General features: G+C 38.4%; 1 protein-coding gene across 1 annotated transcript; it reads left to right on the top strand.

Moving 5' to 3' along the window:
• Positions 1-1,333: 1,333 nt before the first annotated feature.
• LOC126631707 (V-type proton ATPase 16 kDa proteolipid subunit-like) lies at positions 1,334-3,857 on the top strand. Its single transcript, XM_050301834.1, has 3 exons — positions 1,334-1,643; positions 1,760-2,045; positions 3,529-3,857. The coding sequence occupies exons 1-3, from the start codon at positions 1,562-1,564 to the stop codon at positions 3,659-3,661; spliced, it is 501 nt and encodes a 166-aa protein (XP_050157791.1). The 5' UTR covers positions 1,334-1,561; the 3' UTR covers positions 3,662-3,857.
• The last annotated feature ends 5,786 nt before the right edge of the window (positions 3,858-9,643 follow it).

Here is a 9,643-nt window from a genome sequence, read left to right as displayed (position 1 = left end):
TGGGAGTGCCGCACTATGTCCAATTCCGTTTTTTTTTTTGTTGAAATCCCCTAGGGTTTAGGAAACCCTAAATTTTCTTCTAATTTATTTTAAGTGTACCTGATTAGCAGAAAACAAATAAGCCTTTGAATTTGGTGGATGATACCTTCCTCCTACGATGCGTCAATTTCTCAGTTTCTGGCAAGAGCTTGTTGATAACGTGTTGTAGGCCTATTTGATTGAACGATCTAGGGTTTAGAGAGAGAGGGGGGCCGACTACACTTAGAGAGAAGAGAGAATGATTTAATTGTGAGGTGTGTTTGATTCACCCCATTGTGCATTTATTTACAGTAGTAGGATAAGTAAAAACCTTTTCCTTTAGGATTACAATATTTAATAGGTAATCTATTCCTAATAGGAATATAAGATACATTCCAATATCTACTAGGATTTACACAATCACATTCATATTCTAAATATGACTGCAACAAAAAATAATATTTAAAAAAAATATATTTCTCACGCATAGGTTGTGTGGCGTTCGCTAATAAATTTATTAAAAATTTCAAAATATTAATGTAATTCAACTTTTTTTGAAGGATAATGTTAGGGAGACCAAATGTTTTAAATCAAATTGCAAACCAAACGATGTGATTGTAGATTTATTAATTAAGTGTCCATCAATATGTTGATCTCTTATTAGTGACACATAATTTGATTTGCAAATTTGATTTAAAAATTAGATCTCCCTACTATTATTATTAATCTTCTTTTTTATTTTAAAGGGAATAACTGATGGCAAGTCGCAGTTATCCATCACTTCTGAGCGTAGATAGATTATTCAATTGGGAATTTGAGATATTTTAATGGATTTATAAATCCAAGAATTTTTTTGGAGTTTAACTGATTTGTAGAGATTTAATGTAAAATTTTGATTTAATTCTCTAGAAATCTCTTGGGGAGAGGTGAGATTTATGAATGCTTAAAATACACTACAAAATCTCTCAAATTTTCTCTAATTCCTCAACTCTTCTAAATTCCTTAAATTTAAATTCTAATTGAATACATATGAATGTTATAAACTTCTTTAAAATTCTAATTGAATACACCCGGATTTTTAAGGATTTTAATAAACTATCTTAAAATTTTGATTGAATACACATTAAATTTTAGAGAATCACTTAAAATTCTGATTGAATACCCTAAATTCATTAAAAAATTAAAATCCATCCAAATTCCAAATGAGGACACCCCTAAAAGGAACTTCACTCTAGAGTCAAACAGACACACCAATTCGGACCCTTGAACCAGACCTCCCATTTATCCTTCTTTGGATTAGTTGCAAACTTGCAACGACAATTTACCGCGAGCCGCGAGCCGCGAGCCGCGAGCCGCTCAAATCAAAATCAACCGTCCTCCCCGATTCAACTCTTTCTCTCTCTCTCAAATCCCCAAAGACAGAATTCGATTCATTATTGAACTACTAAAAACAGAGCTTCTTCGTCTTCATCCAAACCCCCAGATTCGCTCACGCCACCCAATCCCCGCAACCATACACCCCCACTCACACACACAGCGATACATGGCTTCTTCTACCTTCAGCGGCGACGAAACCGCTCCCTTCTTCGGCTTCCTCGGCGCCGCCGCAGCCCTCGTCTTCTCCTGTAAAACTCCTATCCCCCTCGCTTTTCAATCTCTTTTTTTCCCCTCAAAGTTTTTCAATTTCGTTCAATTTTCTCAAATTCTGATCTTTCGATTCTTAATTTTCATGATTTCGCAGGCATGGGCGCCGCCTATGGGACGGCCAAGAGCGGTGTGGGCGTGGCCTCCATGGGAGTGATGCGGCCGGAGCTCGTGATGAAATCGATCGTTCCGGTGGTTATGGCGGGAGTGCTCGGGATCTATGGGCTTATTATAGCTGTTATTATTAGTACCGGGATTAACCCGAAGGCCAAATCTTATTATCTGTTTGATGGGTATGCTCACTTGTCATCTGGCCTTGCTTGCGGTCTGGCCGGACTCTCCGCCGGAATGGCGATTGGGATTGTTGGTGACGCCGGTGTCCGGTAACCCCTCTAACTCTTGCCTCTTAATTCATAATAATTTCGTAGTTTTAGCTGAATTTGACCAAAACCCATTTGTTTTGTTGGTCTTATTACTTATAATTTGTATGATTGTGTAGGAAGATGTTGTAATTTATTGTAGATGTAACAGAGCTGTGCATTAGTATCCTATTGACAATCATTACATTCATATAAGGTTCTAAAAGGTGCTAGGCGACAGTTGGATAGTGGGCTGGCGCATAGCGCCTAGACGGCTAGGCGGATTTAAGTAAATTTATTATATATTATATAAAGAAGCGCCTATTTATATTTAAAAAAAATATTGTATTGGGATACATAAATTACAAAATAAAATGATATATAAATGATAAAGTATTAAAACATATTAAAAACATGGGAATAAACATATAATGAGTGTTTATTTGAGTATTCAACTAAGTTTCTACATTGTATTGAAAAAATAAATGCAGAATAAGTTATCTATTTTCTATAAGTGAGAGTCGTGACATAGGCGGGTCTACACATGCTAGACGGACACCTAGGTGGGCTAGGCGCCCTTTCTTGATTTTCAAACGCCTAGGGATTAATCGGGCCGGTGGCCAGCCGCTTAGCGCCTAAGTGGGGGTTTTTAGAACAGTGGAAATGAATGACATTTGAGAATTAATTTGGAGTGGCAACAGAGCTTTTGAATAGTGAAACCGTTGTTGACAGCGTTTGGGTGAAATAAGCTAAACGTCTCGATGAGACCTGCTAGATGAATACCCGCCACTCGGGAAGCATTTGGATTTGTAATCAAAGTTCTTATGTGTTTTCAACAATAAGCTATTAACCGAGATACAATACTTTATAAGGGGACAGGGATATATGATATATCGTTTGTATGCCAAATTGCCAGTAGTTTAACGAAGTTGGTTTTTAGTTGTATGGCTAATGTGGAATGCGGATATTCTGTACTGATGTAGAATTACATTTCCTATTTGGTATTGGGTTAACGGGTATATGCTTTGATAGGATTCAACCTTGTCACATTCAGTTCCAAGGAAATAGGTGAAAGCTGTTTGGGTTACATATGAGTGTCATTTGTGCCTTTTATTTTTGTGTTTCTGATTAATTGTAAGATTGGCTAGTTACAGGCCCTTCATCCTTTGATAACCAGGGTTTATGCGATGTGATTGCTATAGTTTGAATTATAATCCTAGTGTCAAAAAACTCAAAACTATAGCAACATCACCAGCGGGGATTTGAAACACTTGATCAAGAATCTCCTGGTTGTTTTTTCTTAAAATGTGGGTCATTGTTTGGATTCGGTGGAATCAAAAGCTCCGTTCCTTTTTGGTTCAGTAGTTTTTGCACTTGATTGAATTTCGTATGCTTTCTTCCGCATGAGATTGTACATTGGTAAATAGGGCACTACTTGCACTCTTCTATCGAAGACATAACACGTGGAATGATATTTAACCAATTGTTCGTTTTGGATTAATCTCAGAGCTAATGCACAGCAGCCCAAGCTCTTCGTTGGTATGATTCTTATCCTCATCTTTGCTGAAGCTCTTGCCTTGTATGGTCTCATCGTGGGGATCATCCTCTCATCCCGATCAGGGCAATCTCGTGCAGATTAAGGGAGTCAAGTATGTTGTTTCTTTAGATTATTTGAAGGTCGTATTATTTTGATTTCTTTATGATGGTGCTATCACTATAAAACTTGGTTAATTTTTCGTTAGAAGTATATTATTTAAAGTTTAAACTGCACCATGCTTGTAGTTATGAAGAAACAATTGGTTTGAATGTCCCCCGAATAAGAACAGATTATGAAAACTTCACCCTGCGTAAGACGCCTGATGCTTTTCAATATTTGCCTTCGTAAGTGGCTGATTGAATGAGGCAAGAAGCTGTGTATTTCTACATATTAGTTGGTTGCTCAAAGATCCTTAGCAAAATTTCTACTGTGCTCCGGTATATGGTATTCTTGCAGCATTGGATGCAGTCAATGATCCATCCAATGGCCAAGGATCCTGCAGTGCATATTAGAAAATCCCGAGCTCTTAGGAGAGATGAAGGGATGAAACGATACTGAGACGAAGGTGGTCGAATTTGTTGCATGTTCCGCAGGTTGTAGAATGAGGGGTTGTGACTCATTGAGGCTTGCATATCAAATTTGGGATCCTAAACCCATAGAATGGATGAGTCATTTGGCGATATCTTGTACGTCGGGATCTTACATAATCTTTGACTACACGAGTTTTGTGTACATCAAATGCATTTCGTCCCACACTAATCGCACACGGTCGCAGAAATTAGTATCGAATGCAATGTATTCGTAGCGTATCCAAAATATTTCAGTTGATATCTCAACTTACCCCACCGTATCAAAAAGAACTTCAAGTTCCTATTCATTACCGTTAACAAAAAGAAAATATTTTTCTTTCACTTGTAAGTGAAATGTTTTTAGGCAAGGTTTTAAAGGACGCTAGGCGCTAATCGGGTAACAGGTTGGGGCCTAACGTCTAGGTGCGGACTAGGTGGATATAAGTAAATTTATTATATATTGTATAAATAAATCCCTATTTATACTTAATAAACACAAATAATTATTTTGAATTACAAAATAAAATGACATTTAAATTATTAAGTATTAGGACATTGAAAACATGGGGAACAAGCATATAATGAGTATTCATCCAAGTATTTAACAAGTCTTTTACATTTTATTAAATAATTAAAACGCAAAATGAAAGTTATCTAATTTTTTGTCTAAGTGAGAGTTGCAACCTAGACGGGTTTAGTCTGGCCAGGCAGACGCCTAAGCTGGTATAAGCACACTTTCTTAATTTTCAAATGCCTATGCATTAATCGGGGCAGTGACTAGCCGTCTAGTGTTTAGATGGGGCCAAGGCGCCGCTAGGCAGAGATTTTTATAACATTATTTTAAGGTTCAACTTTCATAGATGGCAAATTTAATATAACGTTACTATTGCATGGGTAGTTTAGTTCAAATCCCCACTTGTTAGTATAAATATCGAATTTTTATCAATACTACATAGCATTGAATGATCCAAAAAATGAATGATTGAGATTGCAGATAGAAGAACTAAACAATTGTGGAAATCATAATTAATAATTAAAACACTCGTAACATTTAAGAGTAAACTGTCGATTTGCCCCCTAAACTTTCACCTAGTTTTCGATTTCCCCCCTAAACTTTTCGATTGGAAAATTAAGGACTCAAACTAATTTTTTTAGCCCATTTGCCCCCTAACGTTAGTTTTTCAAACATTCCATCCTTATTTCTGTTAAGTGAGATCATGTGCACAACATGTGAGGGTAGTTAAGTCATTTCACTCTTAAAAATGATTAAAAAACTGAAAAAAAATTTAAGAAAAAAAAATTTTCCCTCTATTTTTTCCCTCTAATTCCTATCCTTAATTTTATTTTTCACTCATTCCTATGCATGAGAAATGACATATGGTGTTATTGTCTTCAAAAGTATCTAAGTTAGTCTTTTTCTTGAAGCATGTACTACCATTTTTATTTTCTTTAACAAATTAATAATTTGACAAATGCTCATGGTGTTATTGTCTCCAAAGCAGTGCATTAATATAAGTATGTTACGTGTTGTGCTTCATTTTAGAGACATTAAGACTTTACTAGTAGAAGAGTTAGAAGAGTTATAAAAATAGTTTCCAACAGTTAACATGTCCGCCATCTAGTAAAAACTACAACAAGTCAAAGATAAAAACTACTCCAATCACTAGAATCAAAACTCCAAAGATCGGCTAACTGCACTAATCCTAACTATTCCTCCAATTTTCTAGCAATAGTATCTAACCAAATCACAAAAAAAAAAAAAAAAAGCATATCATACCCACGTAGTTCCACAAAGCTTTGCTTGTCTCCTCAAAGTACAATGTTTTCAAATAATAAATTAATTACTATAAAAGAGAAGAAAGTGCACAACTCAACCTAGAATCAAATGATGGATATTTCAACTACATTCTTGCACATTTAACACCATGAGCATTTGTCAAATTATTAATTTGTTAGAAAAAATAAAAATGGTAGTACATGCTTCAAGAAAAAGACTAACTTAGATACTTTTGAAGACAATAACACCGTATGTCATTTCTCATGCATAGGAATGAGTGAAAAATAAAATTGAAGCTAGGAATTAGAGGGAAAAAATAGAGGGAATTTTTTTTTTAAAAATTTATTTTCAGTTTTTTAATCATTTTTAAGAGTGAAATGACTTAACTACCCTCACATGTTGTACACATGGTCTCACTTAACAGAAATATGAATGGAATGTTTGAAAAACTAACGGTAGGGGGCAAATTGGCTAAAAAAATTAGTTTGAGTCCTTAATTTTCCAATCGAAAAGTTCAGGGGGGAAATCGAAAGTTAGGTGAAAGTTTAGGGGGAAATCGACAGTTTACTCTAACATTTAATGATAAGTAGCATTAAAGCCACACCTGGTAAATATCATTTATATCATTGTATACAACGTAGGCCAAAGAAGTTATTTTCTTTTCAACAAGTGTTACTCATGCGCCATTTACCAAAATTAATAAAAAGGCGTTAATCAGGTGCCAACCGCGTGTTCACCATCCTAGAGTTTTGAGAAATTTGGAAAAATAACCAAAACTTGTAAACCATATAGAATTAAAATGACATGTGGCCAATGTGGTTTCCGTGCTCGAGCCCGTCTACGAGTTCATTGCCTTGAAGAAGAGCATAAGCTGCTTAAGGGGAGGGTTGGGAATGCCTTGGTGCTCGTTTTCAGGAACACGGTGGAGAGGATTAAGGGATTTTTGTGGGGATTGTGGTTGGTGGGTGTTCTGGTGATTATGAATGCGGTTTGATTGCTATTGCAGAGTTGTTTTACTACTCTTCATGCTGTGGTTCAATTAACCATAACAAAAGCACATACCAAATGTTAAACATTCAATTAACTATAAGTGCTTTCGGATTTTAAATCTCACAAGTGAACGCCGGAAGTGAAATCAAGATTACAACTCAGATTTGACGTAACTTTATATTTTGGTACATGAAATTCCAGCAAGATAGTGAATTCCAGAAGCAAAAACAAGAGCATGCACTGGGAACATGTTTAATGCCGTTGTGGCTTCAATTCAACATTTAAGCTTCTGACTATACAATGTGTTTGTACCATACTTGACCAATCCCGAAACTACTGAGCACCGGTCAACGTTATACTGTTAAGGACCTAGAAGAGTTTCCCTCCAACTAGGAGGCTAATTACAGCACGACACGTGTCAACATCATAAGCCAACCATAGCGCGACATGTGTCAACATCAGAAGCCAATCACAACACGACATGTGTCAATGTCAGAATGAAACTAGAAACCCTCTTCTATAAATAGAGATCATTCTCTCACAATATTTCCTAATGTCAATTGTACTAAATCATTCACTAGTACTCACAAAAGGAGAGCTTGAACCTATGTACTTGTGTAAACCCTTCACAATCAATGAGAACTCCTTTACTCCGTGGACGTAGCCAATCTGGGTGAACCACGTACATCTTGTGTTTGCTTCCCTGTCTCTATTCATTTACATACTTATCCACACTAGTGACCGGAGTAATCTAGTGAAGGTCACAAACTTAACACTTTCTGTTGTACCAAAGTCCTCACTGATTTTGTGCGTCAACATTTGGCGCCGTCTGTGGGAACGACACTTATTCCCATTCTCTTCAGCTTTGTTAAGTTGGTTTCCACCATTCGTACACTCTTTTTTGACCAGGCATCCCTCTCCAACATGGGGAGCGAAGGAAGCCAGAGCATGCAGAATGACACCCCTCTTGCACTTGGTGTGAGGCAACGAAAGAAGGAAGGAAAGAGGGTTGCTCTTTAAGCTAAAGTCGATGAGCTAGAAGCTTAGAACAACAAGATAGCAATGAAGAATGAGGTCCTCCAGGAGAAGTATGAGAAGCTCTTTGAGACGCTCCATGAAACTAGGCGTACTCAAACACACGAGCTCGTTACCTCTGTGGACATCAACCATTATCTGGGTGCCCCCCAACACGGAGGGTCGCCTTCCTTCGACATGGGTATCCCTGATGAGGAGTGAGCTAATCATCAAAACATTGATCAACATGAGACTTTTCTCAACCCAGCTGCTTCGACCCGAAGTAGGAGAAGTGGAGGAAGACACCTCCTTACAGAAGGAATGGAAGGATTGAAAGCCGTCTTTTGTGACTATCGAGATTTCCTAAAGCAACGTCGAGACAATCTCATCCATGTAAGCTCGAAGATCAATGACCCAAGGATCTCTGAAAGACTCGATCCCCTCCCATATCCCAGGCTGGCTACCAATTTGGGGAAGGGACAACAAGTCCTAGAGAAACATGAAGGTATAGGGGACTCAGAGATGTTCTGACAGACATACCTTCGAAGTCAGTAAGGCGAGTCCAGGGAAAAATCACATGCTATTGATCAAACCTTCATACTTCCAAGAGGATATGGAGATTTACGAAAGAAAGCTCCAGTGGTACATGACTCCACTCAGGACCCTCTTGTTCTATAGCTTCTTAAGGAAGTAAACAAGTTGAAGGCCGAACGATAAGCTGAGATACCTGATTGGAACCAACCTAGGCCTGAACTTTTTACAAGGAGGATCCTTGACACCCCCTTCAAGCGAAGATAAAACAAAAGCTTGGTTTACAACTCTATACTGGAAGGGAGGACCCAATTGAACACATTAACCTCTTTGAGTCCACCATGGCATATCAGATGCACACCGACGAAGAGCGATGTCTTCTCTTCCTCTCAACCCTCTCTGGCGGAGCTCTAAACTGGTATTGCCATCTTCCACTTGAGACAGTAGACTCATTTGAGGAACTGAGGAAAATGTTTGTCTCTCAACACATCTTCCAGATCGATCGCTTGCATTATGCAGATGACTTGTACACTATTCGCCAGAAGCCGGGCGAGTCACTATGAGAGTATGCTGGTCATTTCAGCCATGAGTATTCTCGCTGCGTTGAGGCAGATGACAAGACCGCCTTTAAGGCCTTCATGGCAGGCCTAAGTGATTGGTTCTTCAAGTACATGATTAATGCCAACACTTGGAAGACTTACTCTGAGGTGATGGCACAGGCTTACAACCATGCCTCCGTCGAGGCAAGGACATATCAAGGGAAACACCCTACAACCACCCCTTATCAGCAAGTAGGGAGTGGAAGCCAGATCCAACCAAATGAGAAGACCTCGACCTTCTAAACGGCAGCAGTGCCTCCCCCTACCTTACTTAATACTTTGCCAAGTCAATAGATATATCAATCTCAGGGCAAAAGGAAAGATTTCCATCCTCACCAGTCTCATTTTAGTAAAAGGAGTAAGGGACACTACCGTGATAATCAAGGGTATCGCCATGATAATCCCCGACCCTAGGCAGTCAACACAGTGGGTCAAACACGTGTCAGGACAGCCTCTACCCCGAGGTATGAGACATACACACCTTTGAACGCCACATGCGTGGCCATTTACCCCAGCATAGCACACCTGATACCGAAGCCAAAGCCGAGGCACTCGGATTACAAGCCCACGAAGAACATGGGCATGTTTTACTGTTACCACGAGCA

This window comes from Malus sylvestris, chromosome 8 (genome assembly GCF_916048215.2).
Source record: "Malus sylvestris chromosome 8, drMalSylv7.2, whole genome shotgun sequence".
Classification (NCBI taxonomy): domain Eukaryota; kingdom Viridiplantae; phylum Streptophyta; class Magnoliopsida; order Rosales; family Rosaceae; genus Malus; species Malus sylvestris.
The sequence above is the reverse complement of the archived record's forward strand: the minus strand, read 5'-3'. Positions and strand labels throughout refer to the sequence as shown.